Genomic DNA, 18,930 nt, shown 5'->3' on the forward strand with positions numbered 1-18,930 from the left:
AATACAGGGACTTTTCAAAGGCAGTGTAGTACAATTTTCAATTCATTAGCACCGCGGTAAACCGTACTACCCTAATGGGGACTGCTGAAAAGATTATTGGTGTCTACCTTCCCATCCAGGACTTATATCGATCTAGGGCGGGGGTCAGGAACCTTTTTGGCTGAGAGAGCCATGGAAGCCTAATATTTTAAAATGTATTTCCGTGAGAGCCATATAATATTACAACTAAATGCGTGCATTTTTAAGTAAGATCAACATTAGAGTATAACACGTCTGTTATTCTTTTTAGATAACATTTTTATTCTGAAACTAACTAATAATGAATAAAATACTTCTTACCATTAAAGCGACTTCTTGAACAGGTGCGGTAGAAAACGGATGCATGGATTAAAATGCATGAGAATGTTTTATATTTTGAACGTTATTTTTAACACTGATTACCAGTGGAATTATTCATTACTTATTGTGTTAAGCAATGTCAGCTAAGATTAATCTGAGAGACAGATGCAGTCATCAAAAGAGCCACATCTGGCTCCAGAGCCATAGGTTCCCTACCCCTGATCTAGGGTACACCCCTCACACCTTGGTAACAAACTGTTCAAACTCCTCCTGTACGCCATAACAACACCATCCTAAGAACAGTTTCTTCCCCAAGGCTATCACTCTGATGAACGCTAAATAGTCACAGAGTGTCGGACCTATGCAGTAAAATAACTAATCTGTCACGGTGAATGTACTGACTCATGTTTACTTCATCATCCTTTGGCTGTTTTCACCACTGCACTGTCATCTTATTAGCCTTGCACATGTTAGTTATTTAAGTACTGTTTATGGATTTAGTAACTTATTTATTGTAGTCTTGTGCGTTCACCATACCTTGCTGGCTGGTTTTGGGGAAGGAATGAACGGGCTGGCTTTCATTGGATGCACCTTTCAGAAGAAACAAAGAAGAAAAAAAAAATCACAAAAATATATTGTTTTTATTTATTTAGCCCAGTACTAAAATACTGACAAAGATACAGTTGATCCCCGCCTTTTCTACGGTAACAAATAAAACGTTGGATGGCGCTATCTGCAGTGTGTGGGGTGGAGGCAAAGGCTACAGCTACGAATCCAGCAGAGGCCGCTGGGCATTTTCCAGCAGGACGATGCTTTGACAAGACGTGGTGTTGCGCAAATGGACGTTTTCTAAGTACCGTATTTTTCGGACTATAAGTCGCAGTTTTTTTCATAGTTTGGCCGGGGGTGCGACTTATACTCAGGAGCGACTTATGTGTGAAATTATTAACACATTAGCGTAAAGTATCAAATAATATTATTTAGCTCATTCACGAAAGAGACTAGACGTATAAGATTTCATGGGATTTAGCGATTAGGAGTGACAGATTGTTTGGTAAACGTATAGCATGTTCTATATGTTATAGTTATTTGAATGACTCTTACCCTAATATGTTACGTTAACATACCAGGCACGTTCTCAGTTGGTTATTTATGCCTCATATAACGTACACTTATTCAGCCTGTTGTTCACTATTCTTTATTTATTTTAAATTGCCTTTCAAATGTCTATTCTTGGTGTTGGGTTTTATCAAATAAATTTCCCCCAAAAATGCGACTTATACTCCAGTGTGACTTATATATGTTTTTTTCCTTCTTTATTATGCATTTTCGGCCGGTGCGACTTATACTCCGGAGCGACTTATACTCCGAAAAATACGGCACAAAACTTTATAGCAGGGTTGTCCATAATTAGGGCGGCAGTTGTAGGAATTATGACGTCACACAATACATCCAACTGAGAAATAGCTTCGATAACGGAAGTTCCCGTGAGGCTAGCTTACCCGTGCTGTAGGTGGGTAAGAGTGAGCAAATAAAGTCTTCCTTTTCTCCTACATGCTGTGCTGTAAGCCTGAGCTCATTGGTAACAAACATGGCGTTGATTGTGTAGAACATGGGTGTCAAACTCTGGCCCGCGGGCCAAAATTGGCCGCCGTGTAATTTCACCGGCCCTTGAGGCGATATCAAATTAACACTAGAGCTGGCCCGCCGATTATATACACCGCTAATTCTCATACTTGCCAACCCTCCCGGGAGACTCCCAAATTTCAGTGCCCCTCCCGAAAATCGTCACGTTCGCTTTTCATCCAGTCCAACGAGTGCTGGCCCAGTCACATAATATGTGCGGCTTCTGCAACGCATACTTGATCAACAGCGATACAGGTTACACTGAGGGTGGAGGTATAAACAACTTTAACACTGTTAGAAATACACGCCACACTGTGAACCCACACCAAACAAGAATGACAAACAAATTTCGGGAGAACATCCGCACCGTAACACTACATAAACACAACACAACAAATACCCAGAACCCTTTGCAGCACTAACTCTTCCGGGACACTACAAGGGGGGGGGGGGGGGGGGGGATGTATTTTGGAGCGTCCCGGAAGAGTTAGTGCTACAAAGGGTTCTGGGTATTTGTTCTGTTGTGTTTATGTTGTGTTACGATGCGGATGTTCTCCCGAAATCTGTTTGTCATTCTTGTTTGGTGTGGATTCACAGTGTGGCGCATATTTGTAACAGTGTTAAAGTTGTTTGTACGGCCACCCTCAGTGTATCGTGTATCACTGTTGATCAAGTATGCTAGCATTCACGTGTGTGTGCGTACAGAAGCCGCACATATCTTGTGACTGGGCCGGCACGTTGTTAGAATGGATGAAAAGTGGACGTGACGACAGCTCGTAGAGAACGTTAAAGGCAGTGCATTTAAGGCACGCCCCCAAGACTGTGGTCCGGGTGGACTACGAGATATAATGACTGATGAACACCTTCGTTCGATAATGAAGGTTGCCTCAGCTCAAAGCCTGAGCCCCGACATTAATGAACTAGCATCCAAGAAAAGATGGCAGGTATCTGGTTTGGGCACATCAGATTAGATCATTGTGTTACAAACTAAGCAGTTTAAAGTCCTGAATGGTTGGTTTATTCATTGTTATTTTATTTTCACATTTATTAGCCAGTGGAAAAAAGTTAATGTTGATATTTACCGCAGAAAGCTACGAATAGAAAAGAGGCATTCCATTTTTATTTAAATTGTATTTGATATGCCACTGATATTTTTTAATTATTATTATTATTATTTGAAACTCGATTTTGCATGTCACTATAAAGTTATATAAGCCTTGCTTGTTCAATAGTCAATGCAAAACTTGTTTGGGTCCCTATTAAAAGGTTAATTTGTTCAACCTTGGCCCGCGGCTTTGTTCAGTTTTACTTTTTGGCCCACTCTGTATTTGAGTTTGACACCCCTGGTGTAGAACACCTTCACTGCTTCAGAGGAAGAGTTTTGACGTGCTATTTCCACCAAATGTTCTGCAAACATTCAGCGAAAAAGCGAAAAAAAACCCCCCCAAAAACATTGTGCTTTAACACATTAAACCTTATCCGCCACCTGAAACACCGGCATCGCTATGGCAGCCTATGAAGACGCCTGTAGGTAAAGAAGCTGCAAATAAAGGGCTTGTTTTTTTTTATGCCGCTCCGTTTGAAAACGAACAACACCGATATGGTACCAATTCCCGGTACCAACAGCACCAATTTTTTGTACTTTTGTGTGTAATAATAAATACTGTTTTTGATAATAACATGCAACTTTTAGAAATGAGCTGAGTATGAAAACTGCTGTCCAGCTGTTATATTTTGTTTTATTACCACATTTCTAAGTCGCATTTAAAATGCAAGTATGCCACTAAGTTGCAATTGCAGTTGCTCGTCCAAGACGTTAGATGGCAGTAGTGCATAGTTTATGGTGTGTTGGTCAGTCTTTTCTGTTTGATGTGCCCTAAAAGGTTTTAATACTGTAAGTATCGTACTTTTTGAACGTGCATCGTAGTTGTACACTGCAAAAACTGCAATCTAAGTAAGATTAAATATCTCAAATAAGGGTGATATTTGCTTCTTTTCTGTCTGACAAGATAATTCTTCTCACTAAGCAGATTTTATGTTGGAGTGTTTTACTTGTTTTAAGGGTTTTGGTTCTAAATGATCTCAGTAAAATATTACAGCTTGTTGCTGAGATTTGATGACCTATATTGAGTAAAACATGCTTGAAACTAGAATATCAAGTGTTGCAAAGCTGTGTCATCAACACTCACAAGTATAAAACTACTTTTTTAAAGTAATAATTTCTTATTTCAAGCATGTAAAGAAATATCATGACTTTGACACAATTGTGTCTCATAATTAAAACAGATGACAGCCAAATGGACTTTGCTGTTTTATTTTCAACGAAACAATAGAAAATACGTACTCATATAGTAGTACAGTTGTTATTAGTGAGAATATACTTATTTTAAGGTATTTTTGGGTTCATTGAGGTTAGCTAATTTTACTTGTTTTGGAAACTCTTGACAAGCCAAATTTTATTGTTCTATTGGCAGATAATTTTGCTTAGTTCAAATAAAATACCCCTAATTTTATTTTTTTTTTTTCCCGGTTTTTGAACACTGACTTTTTCACAGTGTAACCTCCCCAAACAGCAGGAAAAATAAAGTGTGCTTTTATTCTGACAGGCACGTGAAGGAGGAAGCAAACACCAACCTGCTCGTCTGGACTGTTTCTGTCTGAGTCTGAAACAAAAGGAAGAAGTTCAATGACACAATGGAAGGAGACGAGGACTGCAGGTGGCACGTTTACTACTGATACATGGATGAATTATTTATAAAGCGATAAACAAACAGGCAGGAGGCCATGTTTAAGCACCTGAGCCGTCGGCGGGATAGTCCGTCGCTGCCTTCTCCTCCTCTGCTTTGGACATCCTGATATCTGCATGGGGAGAAGGAAAACATTTTAAGATACGACGACTAGACTGCATCGAGGCCACATGCACAGAACAGGAAATAACTTTTAAGGGGGGGGACAGCGACCTCCGGGATTGAAGCAGTAATTGGCCGGCGATGAAGGAAGCGTTACTCGTCGCCATGGCGCCTAAAAGCACAACCGTCCCAGACACGCTCAGCTTCAACCATCTTGTATTTATTCTATGTTTACGCAAACGTGGTAGTACACTGCAAAAACTGAAATCTAAGTAAAATTAAATATCTCAAATAAGGGTGATATTTGCTTATTTTCTGTCTGATAAAATAATTCTTCTCACTAAGCAGATTTTATGTACGAGTGTTTTACTTGTTTTAAGGGTTTTGGTCCTAAATGATCTCAGTAGCTGAAATGTTATGACCTATATTGAGTAAAACATGCTTGAAACTAGAATATCAACTGATGCAAAGCTGTGTCATCAACACTCACAAGTATAAAACTACTTTTTTAAAGTAATAATTTCTTACTTCAAGCATAAAAAAAAAAATCATGATGCCGAGTGCATATCATTATGTCAAGATAATGGCACTAGCATTTACTTAATTTAAGAATATTTTTCAACATATTGAGCAAAAAGGTCAAATTTTTTTTTCTACCAAGAAAAGTGCACTTGTTATTAGTGAGAATATACTTATTTTAAAGTAATTTTGGGTTCATTGAGGTTAGCTAATTTTACTTGTTTTGCAAAGTCTTGACAGGCCGAATTTTCTTGTTCTATTGGCAGATCATTTTGCTTAGTTCAAATAAAATACCCCTCATTTTTGTATTTTTTTTTCTTGTTTTTGAACACTGACTTTTTGCAGTGTGGGGGCTGCAGTTGCACACAGCTGCCAAACGGTGGCAGCACCCTCCAGCGGAACGTGGTACACCTGTGCAAACCTTCCGCCTTTACAAAGATAATAAGGTTCACTTTTCTAAACAATAGTCATTTAGTGGCTGTCACAATAAACATATAGTAAATAAATATGTTTGAATGGACATTTTTGGTCACATAATACATCTGTTTATGGCAGTGTGTGTGTGTGTGTAATGGGATGGCTGGAGGGGTCCCAAACTGGCCTCTTAACAACACCCCTCCCCTTTTTGATGCCCACCCACCCCGCCTCAGTTACGCCTGTCAGGGGCCCGTGACAGACGGCGCGTGGGTTCATGTGTGTGAATGAGTGAGGGGGGGGCACTGTTTGGCGTGTGGAGGTCAGAGGTCAGGCACATGGTAGCAGCCTTGTCCCCCTTACACACACACACACACTTATTTTTAACCACACACACACACACACACACACACACACACACACACACACACACACACACACACACACACACACACACACACACACACACACACACACACACAAGCTGCTGGCTGCCTGCCTTTTCCACCTGTCCCCTGTCACATTCAGTAACACACACACACACACACACACACACACACACACACACACACACACACACACACACACACACACACACACGCACACACACAAAAAACTGGTAACTTTAGCATCTGTTTAGCACCAAAACAAAGACAACTGTCAGATACATTGTTAAAAATAATACATCATTACTAACTAATCCAAGATGAAAATGCTAATGTATTTTAACATTGTTCATTATTATTATTATTATGATCAATTCATCCCTCCATTTTCTACCGCTTGTCCCTCTCTGGATGGCGGGCAGGCTGCATTATTCTAAAAACAAAGCAAAGCTATTTGTAGCCCACAGTTTGCTTGAGTTTGTTGGTCGGCACCTTCAAACCAATTCAAGGGGAAAATGCCAAAAACTCACAAATCCCCACAACACCGGCATCTGAGAGATGACGCGAGTTGGTAGAACAAACAGGAAGTTCTAACAGGAAATTAGCCAGGCTAACAGGGAGTTAACAAGGCTGTTTTTGGTTTTTTGTTTTTGTTTTGTTTTTTCCTCTATGCTTTTTTAACCTGTAAAGCACTTTGGTTCAATTTAAAAGTTGTCGTAAACGTGCTATATAAATAAAGTTGACTTGACTAAGAGGAAGCTAACCAGGCTAACAGGAAGTTTGCCAGGCTACAAGAAAAGTTAACGAGGCCAACAGGAAATTGGCTTAATGGTTTACAATTATCAATCAAATCTTGGAGGATGATTAAGAGTACAAAAGCCCTTGAATTTATATCTTTGTTAAAAACATTTAAAGTGATTTAGGTAGCCCCCTTTTTTTTTTCCTAATGTTTGATTATTATTTATTATTTTAATACTCTCTGTATTTGCTTTTGTTTTCTTTTCTTGACATATTTCGCTGATGTTGAAAGTGCTTTGACTTTTGTGTGCATTATAAATGTATGTTTGTTGTTCAATAAAATGAAAAAAAAAAAAAAACAACAACATGCCAACAGGAAGTTAAACGGGCTAACTGGTGGTTAGCCAGGCTTAGAGGGAGTTAGCCATGCTACCAGAAAAGTTTTAATTTTTTTAAAAAAAATTTAACAATACAAACACATATTTTCAATGTACTTTTTAAGGCACTTTCAACAAATGATCAGGTTGAGCAAATACTGTCTTTTACAAAAAATGTAAGGAAAGAAAACTAAGCAAATACAAATAGAATATAAAAATAATAACAATAAATCATTTTTTAAAAATAGGATAAGATACAAAATTCTAACAGAAAAAAAGCTAATCTAAATCTCTTTAAATTTCTGCAATAATGAAATCAATTTAAGGGCTTTTGTATTTTTAATCAGTTTCCAAGATTGAATTGCTCATTTTAAATTATTAAGCCAATTAGAAAATGAAATTGACTGTCGATTTTTTTTTGCTTGCAGCACAATAACCTACTCAGTGGCCTAGTGGTTAGAGTGTCCGCCCTGAGATCGGTAGGTTGTGAGTTCAAACCCCGGCCGAGTCATACCAAAGACTATAAAAATGGGACCCATCACTTCCCTGCTTGGCACTCAGCATCAAGGGTTGGAATTGGGGGTTAAATCACCAAAAATGATTCCCGGGCGCGGCCACCGCTTCTGCTCACTGCTCCCCTCACCTCCCAGGGGGTGATCAAGGGTGATGGGTCAAATGCAGAGAATAATTTCGCCACACCTAGTGTGTGTGTGACAATCATTGGTACTTTAACTTGAATTTACAATGTTGACAAACATTTCTAAGTTACAATCATTTATAAAAATGCTAAATTTGATCATTTTTATAGAGATTGTTGCTTCGGACCAGTTCTTCCTCCAAGGGAATTTAAGTTACTGGTCAATCCCAAGTTCTTTTGGATGACATATACCAAGTTCTTTTGGATGACATATATGCTGAGTAAGAAGGATCACCAGGACAGAATAGGAATATATGTCATCCAAAAGAACTTGGGATTGACCAGTAACTTAAATTCCCTTGGAGGAAGAACTGGTCCGACGCAACAAGATGCTACCAGAAAAGTTAACCAGGCTAACAGGAAGTTAGCAATAACTTGATACGCTAGACCTCACTGCAAAATGGTCTTGTACTATACCAGGGGTCACCAACGCGGTGCCCGCGGGCACCAGGTAGCCCGTAAGGACCAGATGAGTAGCCCGCTGGCCTGTTCTAAAAATAGCTCAAATAGCAGCACTTACCAGTGAGCTGCCTCTATTTTTTAAATTTTATTTATTTACTAGCAAGCTGGTCTCGCTTTGCTCGACATTTTTAATTCTAAGAGAGACAAAACTCAAATAGAATTTGAAAATCCAAGAAAATATTTTAAAGACTTGGTCTTCACTTGTTTAAATAATTTCATTAATTTTTTTACTTTGCTTCTTATAACTTTCAGAAAGACAATTTTAGAGAAAAAATACAACCTTAAAAATGATTTTAGGATTTTTAAACACATATACCTTTTTACCTTTTAAATTCCTTCCTCTTCTTTCCTGACAATTTAAATCAATGTTCTAGTAAAAAAAAATGTTTTATTGTAAAGAATAATAAATACATTTTAATTGAATTCTTCATTTTAGCTTCTGTTTTTTCAACGAAGAATGTTTGTGAAATAAAACTAGAAAATCTGTAGAATCAAATTTAAATCTTATTTCAAAGTCTTTTGAATTTCTTTTAAAAATTTTGTTCTGGAAAATCTAGAAGAAATAATGATTTGTCTTTGTTAGAAATATAGCTTGGTCCAATTTGTTATATATTCTAACAAAGTGCAGATTGGATTTTAACCTATTTAAAACATGTCATCAAAATTCTAAAATTAATCTTAATCAGGAAAAATTACTAATGATGTTCCATAAATTATTTTTTTAATTTTTTCAAAAACATTCGAATTAGCTAGTTTTTCTCTTCTTTTCTTCGGTTGAATTTTGAATTTTAAAGAGTCGAAATTGAAGATAAACTATGTTTCAAAATTTAATTGTCATTTTTTTCGTGTTGTCTCCTCTTTTAAACCGTTCAATTAAGTGTAAATATCATTAATTATTAATAATAACATAGAGTTAAAGGTCAATTGAGCAAATTGGCTATTTCTGGCAATTTATTTAAGTGTGTATCAAACTGGTAGCCCTTCGTATTAATCACTACCCAAGAAGTAGCTCTTGGTTCAAAAAGGTTGGTGACCCCTGTACTATACGCACACCTGTGTACATTTTAAATACTTCCCAAAAATATTTAGCAAAATAAACCCCAAGTAAAGACATCATTTTGCTTTGTTTCACGTAGTCAAAAGTTTTTGAGGTGACGCTGAACCACTGAGGCGGACTTCCTCCTCCTTGCTACATGCCGGCCAGCTGCAGCGGTCAGAAAAGTGCTGGACCACTGGACTGGCACAGGACACACACACACAAACACACACACACACACACTCGTCGTTGCTAGGCAACAGCAAGAAAGATCATTGCGTGTACAAGCGTGTTGTCATTAAGAAGAAACGTGTGCTAATGTGATGTAATGGTTGTGGTTCTTCGGCGACTCACATATGTTCTAAACAACAGTTTTGGCGAGTTTCAGGGTTCAGGACGGCTGTGCTCGCCGTCGGGAAAAAAAAAAAAAAGTCCCCGGAGTGTTTATTATATCCGATAGAGAAGCTCTTTCTCGCACCACATATTTCTGTGCCGATCGATTCCTTGGACTCCCGACAAGACAATAATCGCAGCGCCTTCCCGCCGCCATTATTAGCGGCCTCCCCGAGGACAGCGCAGGCAGGCAAATAAAAAGCGAGAAGGGGGAGCGGCCGCGGCGGTGGCACAACTTCCTGTTGGGTGTGTGCAGGCGCTAATGAGCAGGTGGACAAGATGGCGGCGAAGAGGGGCGTGGGCAACCGTGGCAGGAAGTGGCAGGGATATAACGAGCTGAAATAGAAATTGCAGCAGCGAAGCACGCTGGGAAGTCAAAGTCCACTTTTTTTCCAGAGCGGAAATAGGAGAGGAAATGGCTAACAAGGACGCACGACCTCATCCTACACTGCAAAAACTGAAATCTAAGTAAGATTAAATATCTCAAATAAGGGTGGATATTTGCTTATTTTCTCTGATAAGATAATTCTTCTCACTAAGCAGATTTTATGTTAGAGTGTTTTACTTGTTTTAAGTGTTTTGGTCCTAAATGATCTCAGTAAGATATTACAGCTTGTTGCTGAGATTTGATGACCTATATTGAGTAAAACATGCTTGAAACTAGAATATCAACTGTTGCAAAGCTGTGTCATCAACACTCTTATTTCAAGCATGAAAAAAAAAAATCTCCCGGCTGTCATATTAAAACGGATGACAGCCAAATGGACTTTGCTGTTTTATTTTCAATGAAACAATAGGAAATACGTACTCATATAGTAGTACAGTTGGCACAGTACAGCAAACTGACAGTTAATATTTAAACATTTAACATTTCTAACAATTTTGAACAGAAATAGTTCATGCACGTTCAGATAAATTCTTCAAAATTACAATTAAAACAATTTTTGGCAGGGGGCCGGGCTGTATATATGCGCACTAATTGACTGAAAGAGCACGCACTTGGCGCGATGATGTCATGTTATCCGTGGAAAAATGTATTTTTAAACAATATGATTTGCCTGAGCGGCTAGTAGACCCCGAGAGTAACAAGCGCTTGCCTTGTTGCCTTTGTTTTTTTTTTTTGCTTGTTTTTTTTATTGACATCCAGCATCTGACATTCCTATCCATGACATCATATTCACATAAATCATATATCTATTGTCTGCCCTAAATGTCAAAATATTTTCGTTTGTATCCCATCCATACCACCCACCCAAAAAAAGAAAGAAACAACAAAAAAAACAAAGTAGTATCTACAAATACATCAATTACCGTATTTCCTTGAATAGCCGCAGGGGCGCTAATTAATTTAAAACCTCTTCTCACTCCTGCGCTTACCAAAAGCATGCGGGATGGGCAAGCATGCGCTAATTATTTTAAAACCTCTTCTTACTCCGGCGCTTACCTTATCATGAAAAGCACATTTAATAAAAAAAACGTTATTATGGTCCGACCTTTACTTATAAATTATGTCCATCTGCAGCTGCTTCTGATCAAAGGCAGTCTTCCTTATATTTCTTCAGTTTTAAAAGTCTCTGGAGATATTTCTTTAATTATTACCTCCTGCTTCGATTGAAAGTCCAGTTTAGAAAACTGTTTTATTTTAGATATGTAATCCTCCATGGTAAAAGTGCAAGCAAACGATCGCGGCTCACACATGCTGCTTGTTGTCTTCTTCCGCAGCACCGGTCTTCTGCAGTACTGGTAGTCGCAAGAAGGATCACTAGCGCCCTCTACCACCAGGAGGCGGGAGTCATTTAATGACTCATATTTGACCCGGCGGAAGTGCCAAGCATGCGCTAATTATTTTGCGAAACGAGTTTGACCCGGCTGTAATTCTAGGCAGGCGAATACTATATTCCCGCCGGCAATTCAAGGAAATACGGTAAATAAACAGACAACAAAAACAAAGAAAAAAAGGAAATAATAATACATTAATAATAATAATAATCAGAAAGTGTGGAAAGAGTGTTTTGGATATTACCCAGTGACATTAGATGGGTGTAATGTTGAATTGGGTATGGTGCTTAGACATTTTTGTCCTCAAGGTTCAGTGACTTTGTGACATTGTGTGGCACATGTCTGTTGACTTATGTCGTTGGTTTAAAATTATTTGCACCATGGGTGGAAAAGGTTGTTTGGACATATAGGTATATGCCATGCTTTTACAATACAGAATACAGTCGGAGCAGGTAGAACTGTAAGGGGGAACACAAAAGAGGAAGGAATCATATCACATATTCGATTAGGACACACCAGACTGAATAAAACATTGCCTCTTATGAGTAAATATTAATCAGGATTATCTGACAGCAGCAATGAGATAGTCAGTGAAACATTCATTGCGGGATATACAGTAGAGAAATGACAAAACTAAGAGAGGAAGTAAGAAGACATGGACTGAAGGAGTTTACTCTTAAAAGGGTACTAAGCAGCAACCAGAACATTTCTAGAAGATATATTTTGGCCGGGGGCCGGGCTGTATATATGCGCACTAATTTACTGAAAGAGCACGCACTTGGCGCGATGATGTCATGTTATTGATGGAAAAATGCATTTTTAGACAACATGATTTGCCTGAGCGGCTAGTAGACCCCGAGAGTAACAAGCGCTTGCCTTGTTGCCTTTCCATTAAGAACAATAAACTAGTTTTTAGTATAAGTTTGCTGGTTTCAAGAAATGTAATGCAGAGCGCATATCATTATGTCAAGATAATGGCACTAGCATTTACTTCATTTAAGAATATTTTTCCACATATTGAGCAAAAAGGTCTCTTTTTTTTTTCTACCAAGAAAGGTGCACTTGTTATTAGTGAGAATATACTTATTTTAAGGTATTTTTGGGTTCATTGAAGTTAGCTAATTTTACTTGTTTTGGAAAGTCTTGACAAGCCAAATGTTCTTGTTCTATTGGCAGATAATTTTGCTTAGTTCAAGTAAAATACCCCTCATTTTTGTATTTTTTTTCCTTGTTTTTGAACACTGACTTTTTGCAGTGTGGCGCCACGCTGCCATTGGGCGAGGAGCAGGGAGGGGGTGGAGAATCGCAGGTTCTGCAGAAGCCCCTCCCCTCCTTGCCATGGAGATGCTGATTGGCTCCCAATTTACTGGAGCGTTTCTTCGACCCCTTCAGTCCTTCTTGGAGCCCCCCCCCCCGCCGTCTTCGTCTCAATATGGTCTTTGCCCCCCCCCCCCCCCCCCCCTCTCCCTCCCTCACCCACCGCTGCTTAAATCGTCCCGATGAATTATTGAGCATATTTATTCAAACAACATTAATTATAAAATAGCGGCGGCCGGAGGAAGGAGGATGGCGGGTCGAGACGTAAGGCATGGTGGAGGGCGGGTGGCTAGTTGGAAATGGGTGAGAGGGGGGGGGAAAGGTGGTGTGTGTGTGGAGAGGGGGGGGGGGTAGGAAATTGGTGTGGCTAGCAGAACAGACCCCCTCACACACACACACACACACACACACGCACACCCTTCCTGGCTCTGCTTTGTATTCCGCGGAGATGACAGGGGGAAGCTTTATTGCTCTGAGTCGGTATCGATCGGGGCCCCGCCGAGGGGGAGCCGGACCGCCAGGCATCGGAGGCCCTTTTGCAGCGCCACAACCCCCCCACCCACGCTCCCCTCACAATCTGCCATCACTGTCAGCACCTCAGATGCCTTCCACTCGTACAGCACTTAGGCAGGAAGCAGACCTTTTTTTTAATTTATTTATTTTTTACTTTTTTTAAACACACACACACCTGTCCTGACCCTAATCCTACAGCGTGACCGTCCCCAGTTCCAGTAAGGGAGGGGATCAGGACGCCACCGGGCAGATTCCGAATTTGGGGATAGAAGAAGGGGATTGAGGGTCCAAAGTGTGGCCTCGGGATGGAGGGATGAGAGGAGGTGGAGCGGGAAGGTGAGCCGCATCATCCTGCTTTCTTACACACGCACGCACGCACGCACGCACGCACACACACACACACACACGCACGCACGCACGCACTCACGCACACACACTGGGTTGCACACATTTAAACTGTCCATTTTTTGATTATTTCAGCTCTCCTCCAGAAAGCCTGCTTTAAAATTGAACATTTTGAAAATAAAAACATTACCTGTTATATAAAGTAGGGCTGGGCGATATGACTAAAAAATGTATCACGATATAAGTGTTTCATATCAGTCGATATCGATAATTATTGATTACAAAAAAACAACCATATTCTAAATAAAGACCAGGAGAAAAAAGGCTGAATTTAAATACTTCTATTTTAAATATAACCTTTAACCTTTAGAACGAGGTCAGCATTATGAAAAACAGTCTGTCTATCTGTGTTGGCCCTGTGATGAGGTGGCGACTTGTCCAGGGTGTACCCCGCCTTCCGCCCGATTGTAGCTGAGATAGGCTCCAGCACCCCCCGCGACCCCGAAGGGAATAAGCGGTAGAAAATGGATGGATGGATGGAGTCAGATAAAAGAAAATACTGGTCGATGTGCAAATATTGACATTAAATAAATGCTTAATCCAACAAAATGTGCAAAGAATTGTAATTAAGAAATGAGTAGTGTACAACTCAGGCTTTAAATCCATATTGGTAACAATATATGCAAATAAATAACAGTCACATTAAGCAAGCAGAAACTAACATGTCTTACAGAATATTGTAAACATCAGAATAAACTTGCGTCTGAACATCTGTGACAAAACAAACCTGTTACTCTCTTCAGTCATTTATGGAAAAATCAAACCAACTTCAGTATCTCCTTTTCCACGGATTCATTGCACATTGTGTAAAGCTTAGGAATAGCTGTCTTGGAAAAGTGCTTTCGGCCAGGTAGAACATAACGGGGGTCGAGCACGTGTATGAGATTCTTGTACCCAGACTTCTCAACTATGCTGAGCGCTAGCATGTCCTTCGCTAATTGATACACCACTGCATCCGTTATTTCTTTATAACGTTTTGAATTTGTGTCGTATGGCACTGCTGCCGAGTAATACTGTCTGCGGCAACAACAGACCACCATCGAGACGATGGTGGTCTGTTGTTGCCGCTTCGGTGCTGTTCCACTTGTTTGATACTGCTGTACTCCAGCGGGTGAGAGCGGCTCAGGTGGTAAAATAAGTTTGTCGTGTTCCCAGACTTGGTCGGGACGACGACCTTGCAAAGTTTGCAGACAGTATTACTCTGATTCGTATCGGATTTTAAAAAATCCAAAATACTGCCAAACTGGTGACGTGACGTTTCCTTTTTTATTTACAATTTCCTCTCGTGCTGCCGCGCTCATATTCCCGTTTGGTTTCACTCCTCGTCGTCAGCTAGCCGTTGTTGCTTTTTTTTTCTTTTTTCTTCCTATTAGCATTTCCCAGAATGCCTTGCGGTTCAGGCTCGGCCGTGATAGGTCGAGAGGCCAAAGCCCTTCCTCTGCCTACACCCCCCAGAATGCCGTGCGGTTCCGGCTCTGCCTTTCTTCCTATTTTTTTCTAAAGAACTCAGTGAAATTATCGAACGTTCTATCGACCCCATTTTCTATTGATATTGATCACATGTCTATCGCGATATATATTGTTATTGTTTTATCGCCCATTTTCTCAATCAATCAATCAATCAATTAAACTTTATATTATAAAGTTTAATTGATTGATTGATTGATTGAGAAAATGATTGACATCTTAAAGAATTGAATCCATGTAATGTTTTAAAAAAGGCAAATGGATGGCACAAAAAGCCAAAAGGCTTGTTTCCATTGTGGTCCATTTAATAGTCATCACATTTGATACATTCAATAACAAAAGATATATAACCTGTAACATGTATACAACAAATTATGTTAAAAAATGGATCAATTATGTACATATACACAGTATACATGCCAGGTGATTTGAAAAACAATATACAAAAAAATGGGGGGGTATATACACTATGTACATGACACTATGTACCGTATTTTTCGGACTATAAGTCGCAGATTTTTTTCATACTTTGGCCGGGGGTGCGACTTATACTCAGGAGGGACTTATGTGTGAAATTATTAACACATTAGCGTAAAATATCAAATAATATTATTTATCTCATTCACGTAAGAGACTAGACGTATAAGATTTCATGGGATTTAGCGATTAGGAGTGACAGATTGTTTGGTAAACGTATAGCATGTTCTATATGTTATCGTTATTTGTATGACTCTTACCATATTATGTTACGTTAACATACCAGGCTTGTTCTCAGTTGGTTATTTATGCCTCATATAACGTACACTTATTCAGCCTGTTGTTCACTATTCTTTATTTATTTTAAATTGCCTTTCAAATGTCTATTCTTGGTGTTGGGTTTTATCAAATACATTTCCCCAAAAAATACGACTTATACTCCAGTGCGACTTATATATGTTTTTTTCCTTCTTTATTATGCATTTTCGGCCGGTGCGACTTATACTCTGGAGCAACTTATAGTCCGAAAAATACGGTACATGACTATAATAAACATAATAAACATATTAGGTGTGTAACAACTAACGGTGTTGACAATAATCGCGGCAAAACTTCGGACAATTGGTATTACCGTTTTAAGCTAAAATATATATATATAAAAAAAAAACATGATTCACAACAGGACTTTGATAAATTCACTGACTGACTGTCGCCAGCTCGCTAGTTTAAACACTAACATGGAAACAAGAGACATTAACCTCTTTCCCCGTTAAGAAAGGACATGCCGTATTTTCCGGACCATAGGGCGCACTGCCAATGAGCGGGTCTAGTAAGGTCTATTTTCTTACAAAAGGCGCACCGGATTATAGGGCGCATTAAAAGTTCTTTGGGTGAATAATGTAAAGTCACTACACCGGTATGTTTTAGCGCTTTCATGGCGAGTTTACATACGGATATAAGTAAGAACTTTACACTACTTTATATTAAAAATGGCAACGGTGGAGGATGAATGTCCCATAACAAGAAGATAGAGAAAAAGAAGAAGCTTATCGACTACGGACTACAAAGGCGGACGCGCGCAAATTTTCAGGACTTATGCAGATCCCAAATACATATCAGCAGGTACCAGAAGATAAGAAACGTTGTTTTTGCATAATATTGCAAAACAAAACGCCAGATAATATGTCTTACCTTATACACACCATAATAATATTTGTATGTTGAAGCACAGTACAATCCATCAAGCGGTGCGGCTTCATAGCTTACCAAAGTCGTACTAAAACATTTTGATAGATTTTTGATTGCCGTTTGTAATGTTCTATATTTTCAATCGAACATTTAAAATGTTGGTGTTGTTTACGTGAGTCATATTGCAGTCCACACGTATCTCTTATGTAAGACTGCCATCATATTACACTCTACAGGTATCTCTTATGTGTGACTGCCATCTACTGGTCACACTTATCATTTTACCATGTACCAAATAAAATAGCTTCGAAGTTGGTAAGCACAACCAAAATGATTAAGTACATTAGGCGCACCGGGTTATAAGGCACACTGTCGAGTTTTGAGAAAATGAAAGGATTTTAAGTGCGCCTTATAGTCAGAAAAATACGGTACACCAATCTAAAGTTGTACAAACACATTACTGTCTGAGCAACTACGACATTTCAATGTGCACATTGAACACACAAGCTGTGCTCTTTTAGCACAGAGTGATCAATCTATACTCGGAAGAAGAAAAAAAGTTTTTTTTTTTTTACAACTATTAACAAAGACAAAGCCATCTACAATAGAAAGTGAGCGTGACGTCACTTAAACCAGACGCAAAGCAAAGTCAACATTCAATTTGCTTTTTTTAATAAAAAACATTCTAAAACTTTTACAAATTTAAAAGGAAAAAAAACATTTAAACACTCAAATCAAAAAATGGCTCTTAAAAATACAGAACAATATTTAATGTTTCTGCCTAGAACAGGGGTCGGCAACCTTTACCACTCAAAGAGCCATTTTGGCAAGTTTCACAAATTAAAGAAAGTAATGGGAGCCACAAAAAATTTTTTTAAATTTAAAATGAAAAACACCGCATACAAAGCTTAAATGCTTTGTGCTATGTTAACCAGGGGTCTCCGACACACGCACCGGCGCGCACTTTAATGTTGAAATTTGATGTTAGTGCAGCCCGCGAGTTTTGAATGAATGGCGCTTGATAGCGTCATACTTGCCAACCCTCTCATTTTTCCCGGGAGACTCCCGAATATTAGAGCGTGATGACACTGCATTTGGCGCCCTCTACAATCTGCCCTAACAGTGTACCTGCTCGACCACACGTAGAATGCAATTTCAGCTTGCTCACGTAAGTGACAGCAAGGCGTACTACCTCAGCAGCCACACATCTTACACTGACGGTACCAATACCCAGAATCCCATGCAGCCCTAACTCTTCCGCTCAACCAACGCACGGAGGGGGGGGGGGGGGGGGGGGTTGATGTGTGGGGGATTTGGTGGTAGCGGGGGTGTATAATGTAGACCGGAAGAGTTAGGGCTGCATGGGATTCTGGGTAATGGTTGTGTTGTGTTTATGTTGTGTTACGGTGGGATGTTCTCCAGAAATGTGTTTTTCATTCTTTTTTGGTGTGGGTTCACAGTGTGGCGCATATTTGTAACGTAACAATGTTAAAGTTGTTTGATACGGCTACCGTCAGTGTAAGCTGTGTGGCTGATGAGTAAGTATGCTTTGCTGTCTCCTGTGTGTGCAAGTAATAACAACATGCAACATGCGGCTGGACTGGCACACTGTATGTAAATGCTATAGAGGACAATTACTGCAGTGCAATTAGGGCACGCCCTTTATTTAGTAATTAGAGTGTAAATAGGATTATTTTTTCCCTGGGAGTAATCTATGAGAGACACTGAGATCCATAAATCTCCTGGGAAAATCGGGGGTCGGCATGTATGTAGCTGAGCCGCATCAGAGTGGTCAAGGAGCCGCATGCGGCTCCAGAGCCGCGGGTTGCTGACCCCTGGCCTAGAAAGTATATGGTGTGCCAAATTATTATAGTTACTTAAAAAAAAAATTGGTTAAAGATTTCAGTGTGTGTATAAATACGTTATGAACACATTCAATAACAACACG

General features: G+C 39.5%; 1 protein-coding gene across 8 annotated transcripts in view; it reads right to left on the reverse strand.

Moving 5' to 3' along the window:
- Positions 1–18,930, reverse strand: part of pou2f2a (POU class 2 homeobox 2a) — a 228,820-nt gene that overhangs the window by 60,139 nt on the left and 149,751 nt on the right. For 7 of the 8 annotated variants that reach the window (XM_062047392.1, XM_062047393.1, XM_062047391.1 and 4 more), the window contains 3 exons: positions 4,762–4,824; positions 4,600–4,628; positions 877–930 (listed from right to left, as the gene is read on the reverse strand). In XM_062047392.1, coding sequence (XP_061903376.1) covers positions 877–930; positions 4,600–4,628; positions 4,762–4,824 — 146 coding nt within the window. The remainder of the gene's footprint in view (positions 1–876; positions 931–4,599; positions 4,629–4,761; positions 4,825–18,930) is intronic. The other variant, XM_062047389.1, reaches the window with a different exon arrangement.

Source organism: Entelurus aequoreus, linkage group LG05 (assembly GCF_033978785.1).
Source record: "Entelurus aequoreus isolate RoL-2023_Sb linkage group LG05, RoL_Eaeq_v1.1, whole genome shotgun sequence".
Lineage (NCBI taxonomy): Eukaryota > Metazoa > Chordata > Actinopteri > Syngnathiformes > Syngnathidae > Entelurus > Entelurus aequoreus.